The sequence below is a fragment of the Bubalus bubalis genome, chromosome 10 (assembly GCF_019923935.1).
Source record: "Bubalus bubalis isolate 160015118507 breed Murrah chromosome 10, NDDB_SH_1, whole genome shotgun sequence".
NCBI classification, from domain to species: domain Eukaryota; kingdom Metazoa; phylum Chordata; class Mammalia; order Artiodactyla; family Bovidae; genus Bubalus; species Bubalus bubalis.
Genome location: NC_059166.1, coordinates 40,239,259 through 40,265,992, shown reverse-complemented (window position 1 = coordinate 40,265,992; position 26,734 = coordinate 40,239,259). Strand labels below are relative to the sequence as shown.

General features: G+C 39.5%; 1 protein-coding gene across 6 annotated transcripts in view; it reads left to right on the top strand.

Annotated features, from left to right (window-relative positions):
* The window catches only part of SNX14 (sorting nexin 14), an 84,850-nt gene extending 58,381 nt beyond the window's left edge, over positions 1-26,469 (top strand). For 4 of the 6 annotated variants that reach the window (XM_044924258.1, XM_006057580.3, XM_006057578.3 and 1 more), the window contains 9 exons: positions 950-1,061; positions 16,093-16,133; positions 16,260-16,379; positions 19,243-19,366; positions 19,633-19,797; positions 20,509-20,604; positions 22,732-22,823; positions 25,290-25,346; positions 26,256-26,469. In XM_044924258.1, the coding sequence (XP_044780193.1) occupies positions 950-1,061; positions 16,093-16,133; positions 16,260-16,379; positions 19,243-19,366; positions 19,633-19,797; positions 20,509-20,604; positions 22,732-22,823; positions 25,290-25,346; positions 26,256-26,294 (846 nt within the window). In that variant the 3' untranslated portion in view covers positions 26,295-26,469. Of the gene's footprint in view, positions 1-949; positions 1,062-16,092; positions 16,134-16,259; positions 16,380-19,242; positions 19,367-19,632; positions 19,798-20,508; positions 20,605-22,731; positions 22,824-25,289; positions 25,347-26,255 lie in introns of those variants that run through there. The other 2 variants (XM_044924259.1, XM_044924260.1) reach the window with 2 other exon arrangements.
* The last annotated feature ends 265 nt before the right edge of the window (positions 26,470-26,734 follow it).

The window sequence follows — 26,734 nt, the reverse complement described above, 5'->3', positions numbered from 1 at the left end:
TTTAATTGTTAATTAAGTTAAATTTGGATGCCTTTTAGTAACCATAATAAGTACTTTTTGTAAAGGGGTATTTACATTTTAATTTCTGTATTTGAACCAATGAATACTTCAATCCAGAAAGTATTTTTTATTTAATTTTTTGGTGGTAGGAAAATTAAAATATGAAATATACATTGACTACTGTAAGGATATGTGAACACAGCATGTGCTAGTGTTAACCTGTTTCTTTGTTGATATCATTAGCCTGTTGTTTGAACCAACTAATTCTTTCTAAGAAAAAGAGAACCTCTTTCTAGAATAAATACTTTCCAGTAATGTGGAGTTAAATGTTGCAGTACTGGTATTTCATTTATATAGATTTCTCCTCATAGAGTTTTGTAACTGTTTCTTAGTTACAGAACTGAATATTAGGTAAGACTGGGTTAAATTTGGCTTTAAAACATCAATTTTATCTTGTAAGAAAATAGTGTTGCAAGAAGATCAGACAACAGAGTCCAAGTTATGTCATATTTCCACATTTAGTTCTTTGTGAAACCCTTTATACCAGCTTTCTTTAATTATCAAGAAAGATGTATGATATTGTAGTACTTGTCATAGTTGAGAAACTGAGAAATAATATTAGCTAATGTTTAATCTTCCTTCCTGTGTGTCAGGTACTGAGCTAAAATGTTTTATCTAACAATGCTAGAAGTAGGTAATGTTATCTTCATTCTACACATGAGGAAACTGACTCTTGGGCAATATAGGAGCTTCTCTAGGGACATCTACTGAGCAGAAGGAAGAGCAGAATTCAAACCCTTTCATGTTTGACTGTAAAGGTCTTACCTGCTATGAGATAATTGTTCTTGGTTAAAAAAAATCATTTTAATGTAGTTTTCGTGACTCTTCTAGATTTTTGAAACTGTTTTCCTCCCCACCCCCCCGTTTTTTTCTGTTTTTGTTCATCAAGAAACTTCTGCAACATCCAGAATTGAGTAACAGTCAACTTCTGGCAGATTTTCTTTCTCCCAATGGTGGGGAAACACAGTTTCTTGATAAGATACTACCAGACGTAAATCTTGGTAAGTCAATTTAAAGAATCATATAGAACAAAATAAACTGAAAAGATAAGAAGCAGCATTTTCAGGTTAATTTAGAAAAGTAATTTATATAGTGCAGCCATGTATCAAGCTCTGAAGGACTTCTTATATACTGTTAATGGGAATATAAATTGGAAAACCACTTGTAACATTTTTAAATGGAGTATAGTCTATAAAAATACTGAATGATTGTGTTGTACATTTGAAAGTAATATAATATTACAAATCAGTGAAAAAAAATTGTAAATATCATAAAGTCAGTTAAAAGAAAAAGGAAAACCACTTGGAAAACCAATTTGGTATAAGATCAAATGATCTTATAGCAGTTCCTCTCTGAGATACATACTCAAGAGAATCTTGTATTTATATTTAAGAATGTTCTTAGCAGCATTGTTTATGGTATTGGGTTGGCCAAACCTAGAAATAATACAAATGTTTATCAGCAATAGAGTAGACAGATAAATTATAGTAGCTTCACAAAATGGATACTTAGAGCAATGAATGCCTATAACATTGTAGCTGCTTGGAATGGTGTGGGTAAAAGCAAAGACACAAAACAATGTGTACAGCATGATCCCTTTATAAAGTTTAATCCAGACTAAGCAATAAAATAAGCTGGAAAAGTTTGGATAAAAGTGTTAAAGATCATAATGGAAGAAAAGCAATATTTCTAAATATATTCTGTATAGTGTCATTTTTAAGTATGTGCTGTGCTTTGTCATTTAGTCATGTCTGACTCTCCTTGCAGCCCTTTGGACTATAACCCGCTAGGCTCCCCTGGTCATGGGATTTTTCAGGCAAGAATACTGCAATGGATTGCCATTTTCGCCTCCAGGGAATCTTCCTGATGGAGGGATCAAATCCACATTTCCTGTGTCTCCTGCATTGGAGGCAGATTCTTTACCTACTGAGCCATTGGGGAAGCCCCATTTTAAGAGAGTGTGTGCGTGTGTTTCTGTATATACACACACATATAAATATATAACCTAATGAATAAATTTGGCTTTCATCTAGATCTCTCCAAATTAGTACATATAATTCAGGCAGAATATTTAGTGTGTGTCTTATTGAGGGAAGATTCAAGAATATTTTGTATTTGGTTATATATGATGGTTGTTGTTGTTTAATCCCTATGTTGCATCCGACTCTTTTGCTGACCCATGGACTGTAGTCCACTAGGCCTCTCTGTCCATGAAATTCTCCAGGCAAGAATACTGGAGTGGGTTGCCATTTCCTTCTTCAGGGGACCTTCCCAACCCAGAAATTGAACCCGCCTCTCCTGCACTGGTAGGTGGATTCTTTACCAGTGAGCCACCAGGGAAGCCATATATAATGTTTAAGAGATATAATTGGGTAGACCAGTTTACTGACTCAGTTTGAGTGAAGGAGAAGAAATGATCAAATATAAGCCAGATTTCTGTTTATATAACTGAATAAATGCTATTTATTGCTGAGGTATGGAATAAATTTAGAGTAGTTCTAAACTTGGGCTTCCCCAGTGGCTTGGACAGTAAGGAATCCATCAGCAGTTGGGGAGACCTGGGTTCTATCCCTGGGTTGGGAAGATCCCCTGGAGGAGGGCATTGCAACCTACTCTAGTGTTCTTGCTTGGAGAATCCCCATGGACAGAGTAGCCTGGCAGGCTACAGTCCAAGGGGTCGCAGAGTCGGACACAACTGAGCGACTAAGCACAGCACAGAACAGTTCTAAACTTACTGAGTTTATAGAATCCAGTTGAGGAAGTTTTATAAAGTAGTAGAGGCAGCAGAAAGCATGAATAGAGATTTGGATGTTGTTTGAAATCAGATTGAGTAAAAATTTTGGCTCAGGAAGAGCATGTAGAAGAGAGAAGCACAGGATGAAACACCATAATTTAAAGAACTTTGGAAATTCTGAGGCGAGGGAGTAATTTCTGGGGTTACCAAAGGAGAAATAGCCTGGCAAGGGGGTTGGAGGTTTTCATATTATAAAACAGTGTCTGTTTTAGTTTTCATTAGTAGGCCTTTTGTTATTGTCATTAGAGTCTACTTTTTTCCCAAACTGTACTGAAAGAAATTTAAGTTATATTAATCAGTTTTGATGGATTTTGACAGTCATTTGTAAATGCTTGAGAAAAATCACGTTTGATATTTTATAATAAAGGAACCTGGAGATAAGATCAAAACAATATTCTGGCAAACTGGATTAGAATATATAAATCTAAAATCAAGAACACAGACTATTCAAATAGCCAATTTAAATGTCGTAGCAGTGTTTAGAAATTTTTTTCCTTTTGACTAAATGCAAAAATTAGATACATTTATATATTTACCATTGCTTAATGTCTTTGCAAAAATTAGATATCTTTATATATTCACTATTGCTTAATATCTTTTGAAAACATTTCTTGTGGACAATTACATATATACACAAAAGTAGAGAAATTTGTATAATGAACTCTTCACCCCTTTAGAAGTTACTACACTTGGCTTGTTCCAGTCCTTTGAAAGATTGTCGCTGAGCCATGAAAGACTCCTCAATTCTTGGCCTCCAAAGTAGAAGAATTCAGTCTGGGGCCAGTGATGAGGCTTGATCGCTCAGAGCTTTTGTGAAATAAAGTATTATTAAAGTATAAAAGAGATAAAGATTCTGACAAAGACATCAGAGGGAACAGAAGGAGTGCCCCCTGCTAGTCTTTAGCCGGATGATATAAGCTACTAGCAGTTTGCTAATTAGAGAAAGGAAATGTCTCAAAACTCAGAGAATGGCACCAGACCCCTTACCCACAACATGCATTTTGAGATAACACTGGCACAAGGTGAGTTGTCCTGAGCTTAAAATGATTGACATGAGTCTTGAAGAAAGGCCTGGTTCCAAGCCAATACAGTCTCATTAACATAGCTTAAGAGAACATTTGCACGAGTAAAGCATACTGGTTTGTCAAGTGGGTTCTGAGTCTTAGGGGAACCCACTTGAAGACAGAGTCTAGGGTAAATACATAGTTCATTAACATAGCTTAGGACAAAACATTTCCATAAGAAAAACCACATTGGTTAGCTCAGGGTTTGAGAAGAGTTAAGTTTAGGTGGAAGCCAGGTATTGTTCCATGGCAGCACAGAATTTTAAAAGAAACCTTTTTAAATGTGTATAGAGAAGGGGAAAAAAATCTAACACTTGTTAGTTTTCTCCTGCTGCTTTAGAGAGAGATAAAAAATGTCTGATCCTTCAGCCTATTTCCTCTGGTTGGAGACTCCTGGCCTTCCTGCCTGTTACCCTCTCATTCCCCCCTTTTCTTTTAGGTGAATTGTGTTGCCTAGGGAAAGGGACATTGTTCTTGTTCTGTAACTGCTTCCTAGCTGATAAGGGGCGTCGTCCCTAAATTAGTGAGGCAACATACTCTCCTAACCCTCATATTGAGGGTCTCTGATCCAGGGGCCCCAAGTTGGAGGAAGCTGCCGCAGCGGCAGGAGTTTGAGCAACCATTTGTAACTTAAGAGCCTTCATGCGCCCAGAAACAAATCCAGCTCCGCAGTTATAAATGCAGGGAGCAAACGGAAAAAAACCAGAACTATCAGAATTATTGCAATTAGGATAGTTTTCCACCATGGGGAACTAGTTAAAATCTCCCAAAGTGAGGCAATTGAGGTTTCAGGAGTATCCATAGCCTGAATCGTCTTGTTCATGTGTTTAGTAAAGCGAGTAACATTAATGCTTATATCAGGTATATACGCACAGCACTGGGTATGAATAATGGCACAAGTTCTTCCTTGTGCAGCTGTTATAGTATCTAAGGCCAATCTGTTTTGTTAAACCACCTTTCTAATTTGTATTTGTTCAGCATTAAGAGCTGAAATAGCTTTTTGAGAATCTTGTAAAGTCTGTTGAGTAAAGTTAGTCAGGGCATCCACTCATAGCATAACATCTGTAGTTCCCAGAGAGGGAACAAATACTGCAGCCAAATAATCATACAGGGAAAGCAGACCTTGCCCAGCGAGTTCTAAGGTGTGGCAAATTGGCAGGTTTCTCTGGAAGCTCTGAAAATAGGAAGCTGTGAGTAAAAGCTAGACCTAGGGTGCATCTCCCTATCCAGCCAGGGGGAAGCCATGCCCATAGGTAAGGGCCATATATCCAGTAGGTCCTGTTTGGAGCAAGGCAGCGTGACTGAGATACCCAGTCCCAATCAGTGCCTGGCCAGGCAAAGGGAGGACCTGAACTGGGCTTGGAAAACATGGGAATGATTACATTGCATATTTCCTGAGGCAAAAATCCCAATTGTTTTCAATCATTATAATTAAATTGTTGGCTAACTTCTGGGGATGACTCTGTTGGTTCCCAGCATATGGGAGTGCTAGATATTAGACGTCCCTTTTCAAGAGTTGGCCATATAACCTCATCCCATATTTGATAAACATCAGGTAAAAAGCCACGGATCTAGACCCATTTACCTTCTTGTGTAGCAAAATAGTCATTAAACCAAGAAAGTATATAATCAAAATTAAAAGTCACATTATATCCATAGTTAAAGTACAAAGTGTTGCACCAGTCCATTTTAGGATTGTTAGATGTCATCAGATTAAGAAGAGGCATCACATATGATTGTTGTTGAAGGTATGCGCAGACTTGGAGAAAGTCCTTTCCTTGAAGTGGAGATGCCACCACGGGAAGCCTTCCACTGATGAAGAGGGGAGCGCTCCACAGACCCAGCAGTTAGACTGATTGTGGAATGAAGCATAGGAGTGAGCTCAGGACAGGAAGGCATTGTCTTGAGGATCAAATGGCAGACTCAGGATTTTTGGAGTCCGCAGAAGCAAGCTCACATAGATTATCAGGCCCATCTGAAAAGTACAAAGTCAGAGCATAGAAAATAAAAAACATAAAATGACATCACTTAGTTCTGGTCAGGGTGCCACCTCTTAACTTGAATGCAATATACCCATGAATCAATTCCTGGCACTTTGACAGCTGTGGGAGAACAAAGAATAACCTGGTAAGGGCCTTCCCAGAGGGGCTTAAGGGATTGGCCCCCAGATCACAATGTTTTTATCAGGACCTCAGTTCCTGGCTCAAATAGAGGCGTACTTGACTCAGAGGCTGGGTCAGGAGTCACTTTCTGGAGTTCCATTAATGTCTGTTGAAAAGCTGAGAGCCAAGTTACATAATTAGTTAATTCCAAGGCTTTAGGAAGACTTTTCCATTGAGCATTTTCAGGAATTATTAATCGTCCATCCTCGGACTGTAATCATCCTTTATCAGTAATCTTAGCTCTGCTTTTCTCACATTTTTCTAACTCTTCCTCAGTATCTTGTAGTTTTTCCTGTCCCACAGGACCTGTCCAGATCAAAGGCGCCTGCAGTGAAGGGTTTCATTAAGCTCTGCCTTTTTGGCTTGACAGTCAGCTGATTACCCTAGGCTGCTTTACTCCCTTCCCTGCTGTGCCCTTTGCCATGCATAAAGGCTACTTCTTTTGGACGGTGTATAGCAGTAAAAAGTCTCTCAATCTCCCTGAAATGCTTAATAGGTTCTCCTGTTGCCATTTTAAATTGTCTTTCTTTCCATATTGCAGCATAAGCATGTAAAGTCAAATAAGCATACTTAGAAGGCAATGGCACCCCACTCCAGTACTCTTGCCTGGAAAGTCCCATGGACGGAGGAGCCTGGTGGGCTGCAGTCCAAGGGGTCTCTGGGACTTGGACGCGACTGAGCGACTTCACTTTCACTTTTCACTTTCATGCATTGGAGGAGGAAATGGCAACCCGCTCCAGTGTTCTTGCCTGGAGAATCCCAGGGATGGGGGGGAGCCTGATGGGCTGCCATCTCTGGGGTCGCACCGAGTCGGACATGACTGAAGCGACTTAGCAGCAGCAGCAGCAGAATTAGTATAGATATTTACTCACTGCCCTTTGCTTAACTCTAGAACTTGGGTCAGAGCCACAAGCTCCGTTAGCTGAGCACTCATTCCCTGGGGGAGAGATTTTGCTTCTAAAACCTCTTCAGTCGTCACCGTGGCGTAACCTGCTTTACGCTTCCCATGCCAAATAAAAAAGCTGCCATCTAAATACTTCGATGTCAGGATTTAGGTCTAATGAGGTATCCATCAGATCTTCCAGAGCTGCATTGTTTTAAGTTAGAAATTGGGAAAAATCGTGATCAGGTGTTTCATTTTCCTTTTCAGGAAGGAAAGTGGCAAGACTTAAATTTCCAAAAACTTAGTTATTGGTCCTTCTAACAACAATGACTGATATTTAAGAAAGCCTACTGTCTGTCATCCAAGTATTAACCTTAGAGTTTAAGAATACACTCCTGTAGGCTGCTGATGAGGCCTTTGGGGTTGGATCAAAACTCCCAAGGCCATACTTTTTCTTTCAGGGACAAACAAATTAAATTCTAACCCTGTGGGCAAGCTCAAAGCAGGAGCTTGCAGGAGAGAAGTCTGAAGAGCCGTAAAAGCCTTTGAGTATCTGGAGACCAAACCAGTTTGTCGGTTTGGGCCTGCTGAGTTTCAATTATAAGTTTATATAAAGGCTGGGCAAATTTCCCATGACACAGAATCCAAATGCAGCAGTAGCCTGTCATTCCTAAAAATCCTCTCAGTAGTCTTAAAGTCATAGGTAGTTCAGTTCAGTCGCTCAGCCATGTCTGACTCATTGTGATCCCGTGAACTGCAGAACGCCAGGCTTCCCTGTCCATCACCAACTCCCAGAGTCTACCCAAACCCATGTCCATCGAGTTGGTGATGCCATCCAACCATCTCATCTTCTGTCGTCCCCTTCTTCTCCTGCCCTCAATCTTTCCTAGCATCAGGGTCTTTTCCAATGAGTCAGCTCTTCGCATCAGATGGCCAAAGTACTGGAGTTTCAGCTTCAACATCAGTCCTTCCAATGAACACCCAGGACTGATTTCCTTTAGAATGGACTGATTGGATCTCCTTGCAGTCCAAGGGACTCTCAAGAGTCTTCTCCAACACCACAGTTCAAAAGCATCAATTCTTCGGCGCTCAGCTTTCTTCACAGTCCAACTCTCATATCCATACATGAATACTGGAAAAACCATAGCCTTGACTAGACGGACATTTGTTGGCAAAGTAATGTCTCTGGTTTTTAATATGCTGTTTAGGTTGGTCATAACTTTCCTTCCAAGGAGCAAGCGTCTTTTAATTTCATGGCTGCAGTCACCATCTGCAGTGATTTTGGAGCCCAGAAAAATAAAGTCAGCCATTGTTTCCACTGTCTCCCCATCTATTTGCCATGAAGTGATGGGACCGGATGCCATGATCTTAGTTTTCTGAATGTTGAGCTTTAAGCCAACTTTTTCACTCTCTTCTTTCACTTTCATCAAGAGACTCTTTAGTTCTTCTTCACTTTCTGCCAGAAGGGTGGTGTCATTTGCATATCTGAGGTTACTGATATTTCTCTCAGCAGTCTTGATTCCAGCTTGTGTTTCATCCAGCCAAGCGTTTCTCATGATGTACTCTGCATAGAAGTTAAATAAGCAGGGTGACAATATACAGCCTTGACGTACTCCTTTGGAGTACTCCTATTTGGAACCAGTCTGTTGTTCCATGTCCACTTCTAACAGTTGCTTCCTGACCTGCATACAGATTTCTCAAGAGGCAGATCAGGTGGTCTGGTATTCCCATCTCTTTCAGAATTTTCCATAGCTTGTGGTGATCCACACAGTCACAGGCTTTGACATAGTCAATAAAGCAGAAGTAGGTGTTTTTCTGAAATTCTCTTGCTTTTTCGATGATCCAGTGGATTTTGGCAATTTGATCTCTGGTTCCTCTGCCTTTTCTAAAACCAGCTAGAACATCTAGAAGTTCACAGTTCATGTATTACTGAAGCCTGGCTTGGAGAATTTTGAGTATTACTTTCCTAGTGTGTGAGATGAGTGCAACTGTGCGGTAGTTTGAGCATTCTTTGGCATTGCCTTTCTTTAGGATTGGAATGAGAACTGACCTTTTCCAGTCCTGTGGCCACTGCTGAGTTTTCCAAATTTGCTGGCATATTGAGTGCAGCACTTTCACAGCATCATCTTTTAGGATTTGAAATAGCTCAACTGGAATTTCATCACCTCCACTAGCTTTGTTTGTAGTGATGCTTTCTAAGGCCCACTTGCCTTCACATTCCAGAATGTCTGGCTCTAGGTAAGTGATTACACCATCATGATTATCTGGGTCGTGAATATCTGGGACATAGGTAGAGGATGATTTAATATAGGTTTAACTCAGAAAGCAAACTTCAAATCAATGACTGAAAAATATTTGGCTTGTTCAGGAATAATAGAGTATAAGGATTAGGCACCACGGGGTGTAAAGGAACTACAGCCTCATGTATTATTTGTAAATCTTGAACTAGTCTCATTTATCATTTAATTTCTTTATACCCAAAGTAGGAGTGTTTCATGGACTGTTACAGGGAATTAATAGCCCCTGCTCCTTTAAATTCTCATTGATGGGTTTTAACCCTTCCTTAACCTCAGATTTCAGTGGATACTGCTTTTTATGTGGAAATAAATGCGGGTCTTTGAGCTTGACAACTGCTGGAATAGCGATTTGTGCTCAACCCCCAGATTTTCCATCAGCCCATACTCGAGGATTTACATTTTGTTTAATTAATGGGAGAGAAAGGGAGGGCTGCATATTCATGAAAACAGAGGCATGGACCTTGCTCAGTATATCACTCCCTGAAAGGGGTGAGGGAGACTCTGGCACAGCCAGAAACTCATGTGAAAATAGCACAGAGTCCCAGTTGCAGCTTAGAGGCCGACTGAGATAATAACGTTAGGCTCATCCAGACAGTCCTGTTATGGAAGCGGACTGGGGAGAAAGTGGGCCAGGGCTTCAGTAAGTTGCCCCAGTGTCCAAAAGGAAATTGACAGATTGCGCCCCCCCCCCCACAGTTATTAATATCCAGAGTTCCTCAGGTACAATTAGGGCAGGAGCTTGTGTGGAGACCCCCGGTCACCTTCAGTCCTGATTGTCTTGAGAGTCTGACCCCTGAAACCTATGCTTCTAAGGGCAGTCTCTCCTCCAGTGTGGTCCCTTGCAGACCGGACATGGAGCCGGGGGAAGCTTAGATGCCTGAGGGCAATCCTGCTTGAGTTGCCCCTCCTTTCCACAGTAATAGCAAGCATATCCCTTTTCACCTGGGCCCCTCTGGGCATTTTTCTCAGGCTGTTTAAGAACGGTTAGGGTTCAGACAGCCGTTAAAAGGGCTTCCACCAGTTCCTTTGTCTTTCTCTGCCTTTGTTTTCCTCATATTCCTTGCTATAATAGACTGTCTGAGGCAGTTGCAACAGATTATCTAAAGACTGATTTGGTCTATACGCCTGATTTAATAGCTTACAGTGGATGTCTGGAGCCGACTGAGTGAGAAATCTATCTTTTAAGATAGATTCTTCCTTCTTCACTTTTGGGATCAATCTCAGTGAATCTGTGAAGGGCTTCCCTTAATCTATCTAGGAATTTACCAGGAGCTTCCTTCTCTTCCTGTTCTGTGTTTGCCAGTTTGGGATAGTTTAAAGTTAGCACATGCTTGCCTGAGTCCTTCAAGAATACATCTGACAAATAACTCTGATCCCATCTTCCTTTAGCCATGTTATAGTCCTAACCTGGTTCTGTAGTTAGGACTGCCTGATTCCTAGTGGGGAGCTCGGTTATCTCATGCTCCCTCTTCCCTACTGATTCATTACAAAGCCATTCATCTCCATAGGCAACCGCTTTCCCCAAAACTCAAAGTTTTGAGTCGGGAGTTAGTGTTTGTCCCAGAATATACATCATGTCCTTCCAAGTAAGGTCATAAAGCAGAGTAACAGCCTTAAAAGCTCTAATATAAATTTCTGGGTCCTCTAAATAATCTCCCAGATCCTCCGTGATTCTTTGTATTTCTTGATAAGGGCTTATTAACTCTTATAGCCTGATTATTTCTCCTCATGGGTGCTTCATGAAGAGGCAACAGCTTGTGTGGCTGTTCCTCGGCCTCTCTGTGCAAATGATCCCAGGGATAGATTGGAGGAACCTGTTCTTTTTTTTTTTTTTTTTAAATCTCTTTTTTTTCGTGTCCTCCATCTCATCCTGTATTTCACCCTTAGTTTTTGCTGTCTGAGCTTCTTTTACTTCGATTGTCTGAGTTTCTGTTGAAACCAGAGTAGTCTAAGTTTGTACTGAGACTGCGATTGTTTGGATCTCTACTTGGGCAGTTTGAATCTCAGTTTGGGTTTTTACTGAGACCAAGGCAACTTGAATTTCAGTTTCAGCTTCTGCCAAGACCAAGGCAACCCTTCTGGGCAGGGGTTCCCTGACTTTCAATTTGGTCAGTTTGGCGCCCCGGGTACGGGGGCAAAGTAGGAGGACAGGAGGGAGGTGAAGGTTTCATACCAAATCTATACCCTTAGGACGTAAGTCTGGCATGTCTTGCAGAGAGAAAAATGGTAACACATATGCTACTTCTACCCATTTCCCTTGTTTTCTACAGAACTGTTGTAGCCACACGTTCTGGGAAACAAACTCACTCAGAAGGACAATGCAGATAGTGAAGTGGAGTGTTATTACCCAAGGCAGAGTCTCCACTTAGCCAAGGACCGCAGCCAGTTTTTATGAAAACCTTATATACCCTAAGTGTACGTGCTCAAACCCACCTCTCCAAATTCTCTGAAACTAGTCTGAACAAAGGAAAAGAAAGATACAGTCAAATTTAACCCGTGATTCATATGCCTTAAACCCATGATTCGTATGCCTTAAGCCTAGGTAGTTAACAGTGGACAATTATCAGTAGGCCTGTGGTCATACCCCAGTAAGCATAATAGAATTTATGATTCTATTTGGTTGCACAGATAATTAGGATATTCTTTTAGGCGGTGGAGAGTATAGGTACGAGCCCTGGGGCTCTTCCATCTGGGGGGCGGGGTCTGGTTTTCCAGTTGGTATGTCGTTTCCATAGATACTGGGCATATAGCTCAAAATCCACAGTCCGGCCCAAGGTGGAGTCCTGCTTTCAAGGTGGAGCCTGTTCTGTCTGTTTCCTCCTTCAGAACCAGTCTAATTGTAAAACAGTATCATAATTAAGAGACCCTCCAACCTACCACCATTCACCATCCTCCAGTAGATACTGTGGCCATGCAGTTTCACTTTGGAAGATCAGGCATGTCTTCTTTAAGCTCTCGGGATCAAATCTATCCCAGTTTTTCAGGGTACACTTCAAAGGAGTGAGGCTGGAATTGTTAGCTCCCTGTAAGAAAGGAAAAAAGTGACTGGCGCCATCTTTCTACTGGAGGCATCCCTCCCTGCTCTAGATGGGGGTGTAGACAGACTTTACACCGAAGCTTTCCTTCCCTGGTCAGATTTAGTCTGTCCCTTACTAACGCGGGCGCCATAGTTGTCCTTCCCGGTTCTCCCACTGAGGCAGGGTGGAGATGCACCAGAGGTAGACCTGATGGCATCCCAGACTAGTGTCCCGTTCCTCACCATTAAAACGTTGCTTGCCTCTGATGCCACCTGGGGTACAATCAGAGTAACCTTCTGGAAACCTCCCAAGTTAAGACCACTGAGGAAAACATTGTCTCTCGAGTGCCTGTGCACGATTCTGAGTATATTCCTGGCCACAGTAAGACCAGTACAAACATAAAACCAAGGTGTTCCTTCCTAGCGTCACTGCACCAAGTATAAGCGATAGCAAAAGAAATGGTGAAGGGCTGGCCAGTGAGGAAAAAGTGATTTTTGTCCTCGAGTTATTAGGGCCAGTCCTTTCAATTCATTCCCCCAGATTCCACAGAAACAGTATCTAAGGAGTTGGGACAAAAGCCACTGCAGAGCCTCCTCTGGTCCACTAAGAGCTAGCGTTACCAAAGGAAGAAGCCTACTGTGGTTCCTCTCTGAGTAACCTTTAACCTGAGAGATGCTCTTGGAACGAGAGCTCCATCTAGCTTCCGAACTTTCGACTCTTAGCGACGCTAGGCGCTCCCTGACTACCAATCTAAGTTTGGGACCTAAGTAACAGTACACATAGATCACAAGTCCCTTGAAAGTCTATGATGTTAGATTAGGTTCAGTTCAGTTCAGTTCAGTCACTCAGTCGTGTCCGACTCTTTGCAACCCCATGAATCGAAGCGCGCCAGGCCTCCCTGTCCATCACCAACTCCTGGAGTTCACTCAAACTCAAGTCCATCGAGTTGGTGATGCCATCCAGCCATCTTATCCTCTGTCGTTCCCTTCTCCTCCTGCCCCCAATCCCTCCCAGCATCAGAGTCTTTTTCAATGAGTCAACTCTTCGCATGAGGTGGCCAAAGTACTGGAGTTTCAGCTTTAGCATCATTCCTTCCAAAGAACACCCAGGACTGATCTCCTTTAGAATGGACTGGTTGGATCTCCTTGAGATCCAAGGGACTCTCGAGTCTTCTCCAACGCCAGAGTTCAAAAGCATCAATTCTTTGGCGCTCAGCTTTCTTCACAGTCCAACTCTCACATCCATACCTGACCACAGGAAAAACCATAGCCTTGACTAGACGGACCTTTGTTGGCAAAGTAATGTCTCTGCTTTTCAATATGCTATCTAGGTTGGTCATAACTTTCCTTCCAAGGAGTAAGTGAAGTGAAGTTGCTCAGTTGTGTCTGAATCTTTGCGACCTCATGGACTATTGCCCACCAGGCTCCTCCGTCCATGGGTTTCTCCGGGCAAGAATACTGGAGTCGGTTGCCATTTCCTTCTCCAAGGAGTCAAGTGTCTTTTAATTTCATGGCTGCAATCACCATCTTCAGTGATTTTGGAGCCCCCCAAAATAAAGTCTGACACTGTTTCCACTGTTCCCCATCTATTTCCCAAAGTGATGGGACCAGATGCCATGATCTTAGTTTTCTGAATGTTGAGCTTTAAGCCAACTTTTTCACTTTCCTCTTTCACTTTCATCAAGAGGCTTTTTAGTTCCTCTTCACTTTCTGTCATAAGAGTGGTGTCGTCTGCATATTTGAGGTTATTGATATTTCTCCTGGCAATCTTGATTCCAGCTTGTGCTTCTTCCAGCCCAGCATTTCTCATGATGTACTCTGCATATAAGTTAAATAAGCAGGGTGACAATATACAGCCTTGACGTACTCCTTTTCCTATTTGGAACCAGTCTGTTGTTCCATGTCCAGCTCTAACTGTTGCTTCCTGACCTGCATATAGGTTTATCAAGAGACAGGTCAGGTGTTCTGGTATTCCCATCTCTTTCAGAATTTTCCACAGTTTATTGTGATCCACACAGTCAAAGGCTTTGGCATAGTCAATAAAGCAGAAATAGATATTTTTTCTGGAACTCTCTTGTTTTTTCGATGATCCAGCGGATGTTGGCAATTTGATCTCTGGTTCCTCTGCCTTTTCTAAATCCAGCTTGAACATCTGGAAGTTCACGGTTCACGTACTGCTGAAGCCTGGCTTGGAGAATTTTGAGCATTACTTTACTAGCATGGGAGTGCAGTTGTGCAGTAGTTTGAGCATTCTTTGGCATTGCCTTTCTTTGGGATTGGAAAGAAAACTGACCTTTTCTAGTCCCGTGGCCACTGCTGAGTTTTCCAAATTTGCTGGCATATTGAGTGCAGCACTTTCACAGCATCATCTTTTAGGATTTGAAATAGCTCAACTGGAATTTCATCACCTCCACTAGCTTTGTTCGTAGTGATGCTTTCTAAGGCCCACTTGACTTCCCATTCCAGGATGTCTGGCTCTAGGGGAGTGAGTAGTTAGAAGTTATGAAATAGTCAAAGAGACTGGAAAGTTTGACTGAGAAAAGAGAGTTCGGTCCACATCCTTCGTCCATCTCTGGCTGCTCCCATTGCAGGGAGGTTGGATGTCTCTTGGCATTGGCAGGTCAGTATAAACCCCCGACAAGGCTCCCCTTTTTGGGGCTGCCTTCAGTCATTACGAGGCACCTCGAAACAGCAGAGCAGGGCTCCTCATTTGCTTCATGCAGGGCATGTCATTCATTCACACAAGCACACCATAGAGTCAGTAAAGTTAATCAGAAAACGAGTTTGCTAGGGGAACAAAGAACCAGAGCTCCAAGCGTCCTTACCTTGTCTTGAAGAATCCTGGATGAGCCCTCAAGATGAAAGGTTATCACTGAGCCATGAAAGACGCTGGGATTCTTGGCCTCCGGAAGAGAGGAATTCAATTTGGGGCCAGTGATGAGAACTTTCGTGTAATTAAGTATAAAAGAGATAAAGATTCTGACATAGACATCAGAGGGGGACAGAAAGAGTGCGCCCTGCTAGTCTTTAGCCGGATGATATAAGCTACTAGCAGTTTGCTAATTAGAGAAAGAAAATGTCTCAAAACTCAGAGAATGGCACCAGACCCCTTACCCACAACATGCATTTTGAGATAACACTGGCACAAGGTGAGTTGTCCTGAGCTTAAAATGATTGACCATGAGTCTTGAAGAAAGGCCTGGTTCCAAGCCAATACAGTCTCATTAACATAGCTTAAGAGAACATTTGCATGAATAAAGCATACTGGTTTGTCAAGTGGGTTCTGAGTCTTAGGGGAACCCACTTGAAGACAGAGTCTAGGGTAAATACATAGTTCATTAACATAGCTTAAGACAAACATTTCCTTAAGAAAAACCACATTGGTTAGCTCAAGGTTTGAGAAGAGTTAAGTTTAGGTGGAACCATGTATCATCATGGCAGCATAGAATTTTAAAAGAAACCTCTTTTTAAATGTGTATAGAGAAGGGGGAAAAAAAATCTAAGATTTGTTTGTTTCCTCCTGCTGCTTTAGAGAGATAAAAAATGTCTAACACTTGCAGCCTGTTTCCTCTGTTTGGAGATCCCTGGCCTTGCTGTCTGTTACCATCTCACCTTCCCCTACCTCCCACCCCACTGGATTATTTTGAAGTATCCCAAGTGCTGTATCTGAAAACAATTAAGAATACCGTGTTTATTACAAATTTTTATGAAGTGTTTTTACTTGGCTTTTGGTATTTAAAATTACCTAGTGAAGTATTCATATAAGCAGTTATGAGATATATTTTACCTTCTTAAAATTAATATTTTTAATTGCAGGGAAAATTATAAAATCTGTTCCTGGAAAACTAATGAAAGAGGTAAATATGGGCATTCTATAAAATGATAGTTATAAGCATATTTAAATATTAGTAAATTTTAATTGGCTGTGTGATACTGAAAATCATAATGTTGATTTTTTTATTTTTATACCATGGTTTCCACAGAAAGGTCAACATTTGGAACCTTTCATCATGAATTTCATTAATTCTTGTGAATCTCCAAAGCCTAAACCGAGTAAACCAGAACTGACCATTCTCAGCCCTACTTCAGAAAATAATAAGAAGGTACTATGCATTGTCGCAGAGAGCCATTAAGTTTGAAATTGTCCTACTTACAACTTTTTCATAGAGAATTCTTTGTTAGTGAAGTGGAGGGGACTGTATGCCTTTATATGGAAATCAATTGTAAAGGATAAGGAGGGTATTGTAGGTAGTTGCTTGGTTCTTTGCTTTAATGGGTAAATGTTTCTTCAGAATCTGTATTTGTCAGCTCCTACCGTTTCTCTATTGGGGAATTTTTTTAAGTGGTTTTCTTAGGTTGTAAATCACCAACTTCCAGGAATTAGGGAATTAATTTCTATAATGTATTTATGGTATTATATAATTTTAATGACATAAAATATTTCATCCTTTCATTAAACAAGCATTTATTATGTGCCTGCTATTGGGTGCTAGGCACTGGGAATATAAAGATAAATTCTGAGGACTTCCCTGGCAGTCCAGTGCTTAAGACTTGGTGCTTTTTTTTGGTTTGTTTTTTCAGTTTTTAATTGGAGGATTGTGTTGGTTTCTACCAAATATCAACATGAATCAGCCATAAGTATACATATGTTCCCCCTCATCCTGAACGTCCCTTCCACCTTCCTTCCCATCTCACCTCTCTAGGTTATCACAAAGCACCTGATTTGAGCTCCCTGCATCAGATAGCAAATTTCCACTTGCTGTCTAATTAGACAGCCATGGTTTTATTGCGGGGGAACTAGGATCCCACAGTGGTGTGGCATGGCCAAAGAAAAAAGGAAAAACAGATAAATTTCCTGTCTGCAAGAAGCTCAGTTTAGTGCCGGAGTAGTACCCAGTATGGGGGATTCTTCCTCAAGGAACTTCTTTGGTTTATTACTGTAAAGGGTATCTTTAATTTTTTTCACTTTATAAGTTTATTGCTAGTAAACAGAAATACAGTTGATTGTTGTGTATTGATTTTCAATTCACAAGTCTTGCTAGACTTGTGTTAATTTTAGAGGTATATCTGTTAATTCTTTTAGATTTATGTGTTCAAATGATGGCAGTTATGTTTCATTCATGACTAGGACCTGCTATACAAAGGAAGGGAGTGATTGCAGTGTTTCACCATTAAATAATACAGTGTAGTTCTTTTTGTGGATATCCTTTATGAAGTTTAGGAAAGTTACCTCCATGTTTGTGGGTACACTTGGCCTATAGTTTTTCTTTCTTATTGTATCCTCGTCAGGTTTTGGTATTAAAGTTATGTTAACTTTTCTTTATTTGCTAGTAGAGTGTTAGTTATTTAAATAGTGATAACTTGTTAATAGTCATCTGCTGCTGCTGCTGCGGCGGCGGCGCTTCAGTCGTGTCCGACTCTGTGCGACCCCACAGACGGCAGCCCACCAGGCTACCCCGTCCCTGGATTCTCCAGGCAAGAACACTGGGGTGGGTTGCCATTTTCTTCTCCAGTGCATGAAAGTGAAAAGTGAAAGGGAAGTCGCTCAGTCGTGTCCGACTCTATGTGACCCCATGGACTGCAGCCCACCAGGCTCCCCCATCCATGGGACTCTCCAGGCAAGAATACTGGAGTGGGTTGCCAAGGCCTCAAGTTTTGTTTGTGGAAGTTTTTTTTTTTTAACCAATATAATTTCTTTAATGATTATAATATTCTTCAGATGTATTATTTCATGAGTCAGATTTTGATAGGTTGTACTTTTTAATAAATTCTCCATCTTATCTGTGTTTGAAACATTTTGGCCTTATGTTTTCAATAATATCCTCTTTTCATTTTCCTCTGACATCTGTGGTTGTGTCCCCTTTTATTCCTGGCATTGTCTTCTTTTCCTTCCCTTTCCTTTTTGCTTTTTTCACCCATCATACCAAAAACTGTCCATTTTATCGTTTTGTTTATCTTTTCTGACAGTTTTTTTTAGTTCCTTAGTATCTGCTCTTTGATTATTATTAATGATAAATCTTTTGGCATACTTTTGGTAGAGTAGGTAGGGCTAAGATTTAGTTGCATTTTATTATTTTGCTATGAGTAATTCTTCATATTTTTTTCATATACATTAGGTCTTTGATTATTTTGTCCAAATAAACTTAGCTTAAATCTTAACGTTCATCTGTAAGCATCCCTTAATTAAACAGTGATTTATAACCTTTAAATCATGTTGGGATTAAAATTAGCTATTCCTAATAGTTTTTTTTTTTTTTTTTAATAATTTTATTTATTTATTTTTGGTTGTACTGGGCCTTCATTGCTGCGTGGGCTTTCTCTAGTTGTGGAGAGTGGAGGCTGCTCTCTAGTTGTGGTGCTTGGGGTTCTCGTTGCTGTGCCTTCTCTCTCGTTGCAGAACGTGGGCTCTAGCGCGCCCCCGCATCTAGAGCACTGCGTGTCATTGTGGCATGCGTGCTCAGTAGTTGCGGCGCATGGGCTCTAGAGCCTGGACTCAGCAGTTGTGGTGCTCGGGCTTACTTACCTGATAGCATGTGGAATCTTCCCAGATGAGGGATCCAACCCAACCCAGGGATTGACAGGCAGATTCTTAACCACTGGACCACCAGGGAAGTCCTAGTGCTAATGGTTTTATGCATCTTTTTATGTTCATTTACTTCTTCTGATATAAAAAATTGAAGGGATTCTTTGTATGGATGATGAATTATCTGTTGCATCTAAAATGAAGGTAGATTTTTATTTAATATTTTGACCCCCCAAAGTATTGTATTTTTTAATTCAATTTTGAGTATAAATGTGGCATTTAGGGGGCAGATCTTAACCACTCTGGTATTATGTTTTTTTTCCTTTAATATTCTGCTTTGATTGGACAAAGTTTAAACGCCTTGCTCTGTAATTACTTTATCCTTAGTAATTATTATTAGCCTGTGTAATAAACTTTTTTTATTATTTCAACTTTTACTTCAGCTTTTTAATGATCTGTATAAGAATAATGCAAACCGTGCTGAGAATACAGAAAGAAGGCAAAATCAGAATTATTTTATGGAAATGATGACTGTAGAAGGAGTCTATGATTACCTGATGTATGTAGGTAAGATATCTGTGGTTACTGTTAAAACCCGTGTTATATTTCTTCTGTGATGCGAATTAATGCTCTTGTGTATTGCTCCATTATATATTTTTTTAATTGAAGGTACTTTTTAAATTAAGAATTCAATATATAGACTATAATTGGTCTTGAACATATTAAAGTTATTAGTGTTTAAAAATAAAGTATTGACTGTTTATATTTTTTGTATTGAAAAATGTTCAGGTATCTATTTACCTTAATGAAATGTTCTGTGTGATCCTTCTCAGGACAGGTGGTTTTCCAAGTTCCTGACTGGCTTCATCATCTCTTAATGGGAACTCGAATCCTCTTCAAAAACACCCTGGAAATGTATACTGATTACTATCTTCATTGTAAACTAGAGCAACTCTTTCAGGAGCACCGTCTGGTTTCACTTATAACACTTCTCAGAGGTTTGTATTTCCTCATGTGTTTGTTTAATGTTTGAATACTCAATTTTTATTTAATTTTAAGTATATCTCAAAGAGTGAGAAGCCTGGCCTTTCTTTGCTTTTATTAGTATTGCTACCATGAGGAAATACTTTGTATATAATAGGTGAAAATTCCAGCAAATGTTTCTTTTTTAAAAAATTTGTTAATTTTTGATAAGATTCTTTTTTTAAGATTTATTTTATTCATTTATTTATGGCTGCTTAATAAGTGGAAATGGCAACCCACTCCAGTGGGGTCAACTACACAATCCATGGGGTCCCAAAGAGTCGAACACGACTGAGCACTCTTCGTTGCTGCACTCGGGCTTTCTCTAGTTGCAGCGAGTGTGGGCTACTTCCTAGTGGTGGTGAGCTAGCTTCTCATTGCAGTGGTTTCTCTCGTTGCAGAGCACAGGCTCTAGAGCACAGGCTCAGTAGTTATGACTCTCAGGTTTAGTTGTCCCTCAGCATATGGGATCTTCCCAAACCAGGGACTGAACTGTCCCCTACATTGGCAGGTGGCTTCTTTACTACTGAGCTACCAGGGAAGCCCTAATTTTTTATTTTTAATTGGAGGATAATTGCTTTACAATGTTGTGTTGGTTTCTGCCATATATCAACATGAATCAGCTATATGTATACACATGTCCCCTCTCTCCTAAACCCAGCAAATATTTTTTTGTCTCTTTTTAGATGCTGTATTTTGTGAAAACACTGAACCTCGCTCTCTTCAAGATAAGCAAAAACGAGCAAAGCAGACTTTTGAAGGAATGATGAACTACATTCCAGGTATAATATTTAAAAAGTAGTTTAATATAGATTAGTACTCTGGTGATCACAATGTATAGTAATTATTGAGGCAATTTTTACTGTGAGTTTTTTTTTTTTTTTTTTTTTTTTTTTTAAATTTTATTTTATTTTTAACTTTACATAACTGTATTAGATTTGCCAAATATCAAAATGAATCCGCCACAGGTATACATGTGTTCCCCATGTGAGTTTTTATTTTAGAAGTAGTTATAAGAACCAGTTAAAATTAACTCATTCATTAAATGGAATTTGGTTTTTATGTTAGCACTAAGAACTTTTAGATAAGGCTGTTTCTACTGACACAATAGTTGGATTCTTTCAGTAACTTAGAATCAAACTGATCATAGTGGTATGTCTGTGGGACAGCTGGAGTCCTGCTGTTCACTTCACCATGAGGAGAGCTACATTAGTGTGTGTGAGTTAGAGGTCAGAATTCATTTATTCATCCAGAGTTTATTGAACACCTTCCATGTGCCAGGCACTTATGTGACAAGCCTAACTATACATTATTCAGGAGGCATTGTCTCGTAATCAAGTAAATATCCAGGTTTTAGAATTGGAGGAGTGATGGTATAAGATGAGATCTGGGAGTCAGGTGTGAGTGAGTAATGCCCAGCAAGGAAATATAGAGTAAAAATTGAAGATGTCTTAGAGAATTCTCATCATTGAAAAATGAGTCTCAGAATGGTCCTGCTTAATTTTGAAGACAATTTCTGTCCCCAGTCTGAATGTAAACGTGAACCACAGCTATTTTTGAGTGAATCTTCTGTAGGTATATGATGAAGTCATTTCTTCCTTCTTTTGTAATGTAATATAGTGACCTTCTATATTGTAATATAGCATTCATGGTCGTAACTGTCTTAGTTTTAATATTTATAAACATGGAAAGCCAATGAATATAATAATTGTAATTTTGCCCAGCCATGAATTTGAGTCACATCTGCTTCAAGACTTCCGTTTGGGAAGGGGTGATTTAGCTAGTGAGGAAGCATAGCATGCCTCTCTGCTCTCCTCTACTCATTTCCTCCTTAGTGATTCTTGAAGAATCTGAAAGGATCGTCTGTTTTTGTCCATGATGCTTCATGCATATTAATTGGGAAATTCTGTGTAGTATTGGTGAATTAGGGGATTCACAAAGATGCATTATGGCCCATCTCTCTTGAAAAATATCAAGGATCTACTGAACTTCTATAAATTGAATTTTGCCTCTCAAGGTTAGATTTACCCTGTAAAAGCAAACATAAAATGAAGATTTTCCTTGAACAACATTAAGTGTTTCATTATGATTGGAGGGGAAAGGACAAATATTTGAGCACCTTGTTTACTTAAGAATAAGTTTCTTTTCCTGCTTGGAGGAAACCATTCAGCACAGATTTTAATAAGGACTGACTGTGGTACCAGGAGTGATACATGACAGCTGTGTAGTCAAACATGAATTAGAACTTTTGGGAGCAAACTTGTGTTTAAACAGTTTCCCAAAAGATTGTTCTGTAAGATAGTTACTAGTAATTTTGCAAAAAGTACAGAAAGAAATTGGTCATATTCATTGAAGAGAGTCTCTGTTCACCATAAAATTAAATTAATTAAATTTTAAAAAACATTAACATATTCAAACATGAAAATACGAAGAGTGAAAAGTAGAAGTGATCCTGTCCCCCCTGTGCAGAAGTAGCGGTATGCTCCGGCTGGTGTTAATCCTGACAGACAGTTTCTTTGTATCTCTGTATATATATGCACAAGTGTATGTACCTAGTGTTTTATTTTATTTTACTTGAATGGGATAATAAAATATGTATTGTTTCCCAACTGACTTTTATCCTTTAATAGTATAAGCAGATTTCTTTACGGTAACATTCCTGAGAGCTTACAGCTATGCTTTGTGTGTTGTGAATCTTTAAATTCAGGACTCATGATACTGCATTTCTCAACTTGACCACAGAGCCCTTTTTTCCAAGAGCTTCTTACTGAAGCACTGATTTAGGAAATGCTGACTTACAGTTTTTACATAATACCTGGGGGACAGGGTAGAGATTTTGCCTTATGATCCAGTAAATGATGAGTCACTTTATAATATAAAATTGTTTCACATGTGGCTTTCTTGTTTAGATTTGATAGTCAAGTGTATTGGTGAAGAAGCCAAGTATGAAAGCATCAGACTTCTTTTTGACGGTTTACAGCAGCCAGTTCTCAACAAGCAGGTAAAGTTCATTAAAGCAGACTGACTCGTGTCAGCTTGGTTTAGTGAATGATACAGTAGCCTGTCTGGTATATTAACTGTGAAGTGATACTTTGCTAGGTGAAGGCAGTGTAATTCAAACATGCGGATGGAATAAAAGTGTCTTTTGTTAACTCTTTTTGCTCATTCTTTTTTTTTTTAATAACATGATTGAAGATAAATATTCATTATAGGAAATTTGGAATATACCAGGCAGATTCTTTACCACTAGCACCACCAGGGAAGCAAAAATTCATGAAAATAAAGTAAAAATTTAAATACCAAGAATTCCATCATTCACTCAGGTTGTATAGAATAACTGCAATTAACATTTTACTGCTTATCAGTTCAGTTCAGTTCACTCAGTTGTGTCCAACTCCTTGTGACCCCATGGACTGCAGCACACCAGGCCTCCCTGTCCATCACCAATTACCAGAGTCTACTAAAACTCATGTCCATTGAGTCGGTGATGCCATCCAACCATCTCATCCTCTGCTATCCCCTTCTCCTCCCGCCTTCAATCTTTCCCAGCATCAGGGTCTTTTCCAGTGAGTCAGTTCTTCCCATCAGGTGGCCAAAGTATTGGAGTTTCAGCTTCAGCATCAGTCCTTCCAATGAATATTTAGGACTGATTTCCTTTAGCATGGACTAGTTGGATCTCCTTACAGTCCAAGGGACTCTCAAGAGTCTTCTCCAACACCACAGTTCAAAAGCATCAATTCTTCGGCACTCAGCTTTCTTTATAGTCCAACTCTCACATCCATACATGACCGTTGGAAAAACTATAGCTTTGACTAGACGGACCTTTGTTGGCAAAGTAATGTCTCTGCTTTTTAATATGCTGTTTAGGTTGGTCATAACTTTACTTCCAAGGAGCAAGCATCTTTTAATTTCATGGCTGCAGTCACCATCTGCAGTGATTTTGGAGCCCCCAAAAGTAAAGTCTGTCACTGTTTCCACTGTCTCCCCATCTGTTTGCTATGAAGTGATGGGACCGGATGCCATGATCTTAGTTTTCTGAATGTTGAGTTTTAAGCTAACTTTTTCACTCTCCTCTTTTACTTTCATCAAGGGACTCTTTAGTTCCTCTTCACTTTCTGCCATAAGGGTGGTGTCATCTGCATATCTGAGGTTATTAATATTTCTCCCGGCAATCTTGATTCCAGCTTGTGCTTCTTCCAGCACAGCATTTCACATGATGTACTCTGCATAGATGTTAAATAAGCAGAGTGACACTCTTTAGCCTTGACATACTCCTTTCTCTATTTGTAACCAGTCTGTTGTTTCATGTCCAGTTCTTACTGTTGATTCTTTACCTGCATACAGGTTTCTTAAGAGGCGGGTCAGGTGGTCTGGTGTTCCCATCTCTTTCAGAATTTTCCACACTTTGTTGTGATCCACACAGTCATAGGCTTTAGCATAGTCAATAAAGCAGAAATAGATGTTTTTCTGGAGCTCTCTTGCTTTTTCAGTGATCCAACGGATGTTCGCAATTTGATCTCTGGTTCCTCTGCCTTTTCTAAATCCAGCTTGAACATCTGGAAGTTCACGGTTCACATACTGTTGAAGCCTGGCTTGGAGAATCTTGAGCATTACTTTGCTAGTGTGTGAGATGAGTGCAATTGTGCAGTAATTTGAGCATTCTTTGGCATTGCCTTTCTTTGGGATTGGAATGAAAACTGTCCTTTTCCAGTCCTGTGGCCACTGCTGAGTTTTCCAGATTTGCTGGCATACTGAGTGCAGCACTTTCACAGCATCATCTTTTAGGATTTGAAATAGCTCAACTGGAATTCCATCCCCTCCACTAGCTTTGTTCATAGTTATGCTTCCTAAGGCCCACTTGACTTCACATTCCAGAATGTCTGGCTCTAGGTGAGTGATTACACCATTGTGATTATCTGGATCATGAAGATCTTTTTTGTAGTTCTTCTGTGTATTCTTGCCACCTCTTCTTAATATCTTCTGCTTCTGTTAGGTCCCTACCATTTCTGTCCTTTATTGAGCCCATCTTTGCATGAAATGTTCCCTTGGTATCTCTAATTATTTTGAAGAGATCTCTATTCTTTCCCATTCTGTTGTTTTCCTCTATTTCTTTGCATTGATCACCAAGGAAGGCTTTCTTATCTCTCCTTGCTATTCTTTGGAACTCTGCATTCAAATGGGTATATCTTTCCTTTTTTCCTTTGCCTTTAGTCTCACATATTCTGTTGAGATCTTAACACAATTAAAATTTTGTATCAGGCTTGTTTCTTTAAAATTGTTGTTATATACAAAATATTTAACATAAAATAAATTACGAGGCATAGTAATAAAATGTAAACATGTGAAAACATATCTATCTAAAACTCATCCTAAAAATAGAACATTATGAATCTTGTTGAAACTACTTTTGTGGGTTTTTTTTTTTTTTTTTGGTCTAATTCCTTATAATCTTTTTTTTGCATTTTAGCTGACTTACGTTTTATTGGACATTGTGATACAAGAACTGTTTCCAGAGCTCAATAAGGTAACTGAAAAGCAGCAGTACTTTCTTTATGTTTTTAGTGGTGTACTGACATTTTTTTAGGAACATAATAATTAAGGAAATCCTTGTGATCGTTTTAAAAATGAACAACCTTAACAAATAACTCTTTGTATTTTCTTCATTCAACATGCTTAAACATAGAATGGATTTGGGGATGTACGAACTGAATAGCCCCTGCCTTGGCTTCCCCCCTTCCTGATTCTAGTCAGATGGGATGTTATACCCTGTAGAGCCTCACCAGAGGCAGGTGTGAGCGTACATGCTATCTCTAGGATGGGCCAAGCTCTGCAGACTGTCATCTGCACACTGAATGCTGTGTGAGCATTTTTAAAGCAGTTGAGCTTATATGAAGCCAAGAACACAAAATTAATGGGAGTTGCAGGATGGTGATATTATTATTACCTTGAATCCTATAGATTTTGAGTTTTGAGCATTGCTTTTTTACCTTTTTTATTTTTTTTGACTAATCCCTTTGGTCAGATGAAATAACTATTCAGGGTTGTGAGACAGCAGTGAAATGTTAGTTTTATAGAGGGAACTGGATTTGGACTATTTACCTATTGAATACAAGTTTTCAAGTTAGAGCAGTATTCAGCGTGTATTAAAACAGGGTGGCAATTACGGACATTTTGTGTTCAAGTTACGTAGGAATCAGTACCCGGAAATTCCAGTTCTCTGTTTAGACTTTATGAGGTCTATCACGTGCTTTTTTCTCCTCTCTAAAACGTAAATGTTATCTGTGTCATATGCCAGCTAATTTCTTGCAGGTTTTAACACACACACATATATGTTTTAGGTTAGAATTTTAATACATTGGAACTGTTAGGCAATTCACAAATGAATTCTTGTTTGTTTTTTCTCTTCTATTAAATAGATTTATTTTTACTTTAGGTACAAAAGGAAGTTGCATCTGTGGCGTCCTGGAGATAAACATTTGGATTTGGGACAGAATAACCAGTGGAAATGTTCGCTGTGCTAGTGTAGTATATATGTACTCTTTTTTCTTTTACTTTTGTATATTCTTGTATATATCATGTAATTCAGCGTCTGAAGTTTTGATTTTGTTGTTTTAATAAAGACTGACAAATTTAATGATGAAAACTGATTGGGTCTCATAGCCTTTCATTTTACATTTCTTATCCAAATTTTCTTAGATCTATGTCACTGGTTATTGCTGTTTTTTAAAGAGATAATTCATAATCTTCTTGGGGCAAATCAGTTAGACTGATAACTTTGAAAGCATTGTATCACTTTGAAAATAATTATTTTTAGTGTAGAGATCTGATTTGCTGTCTTATTTGGAGTTAATAAATTTTAGCAGATTTATTCTACTCCCCCTTTTCATTTTTCTGTGTAGTTAACTGTGTGTC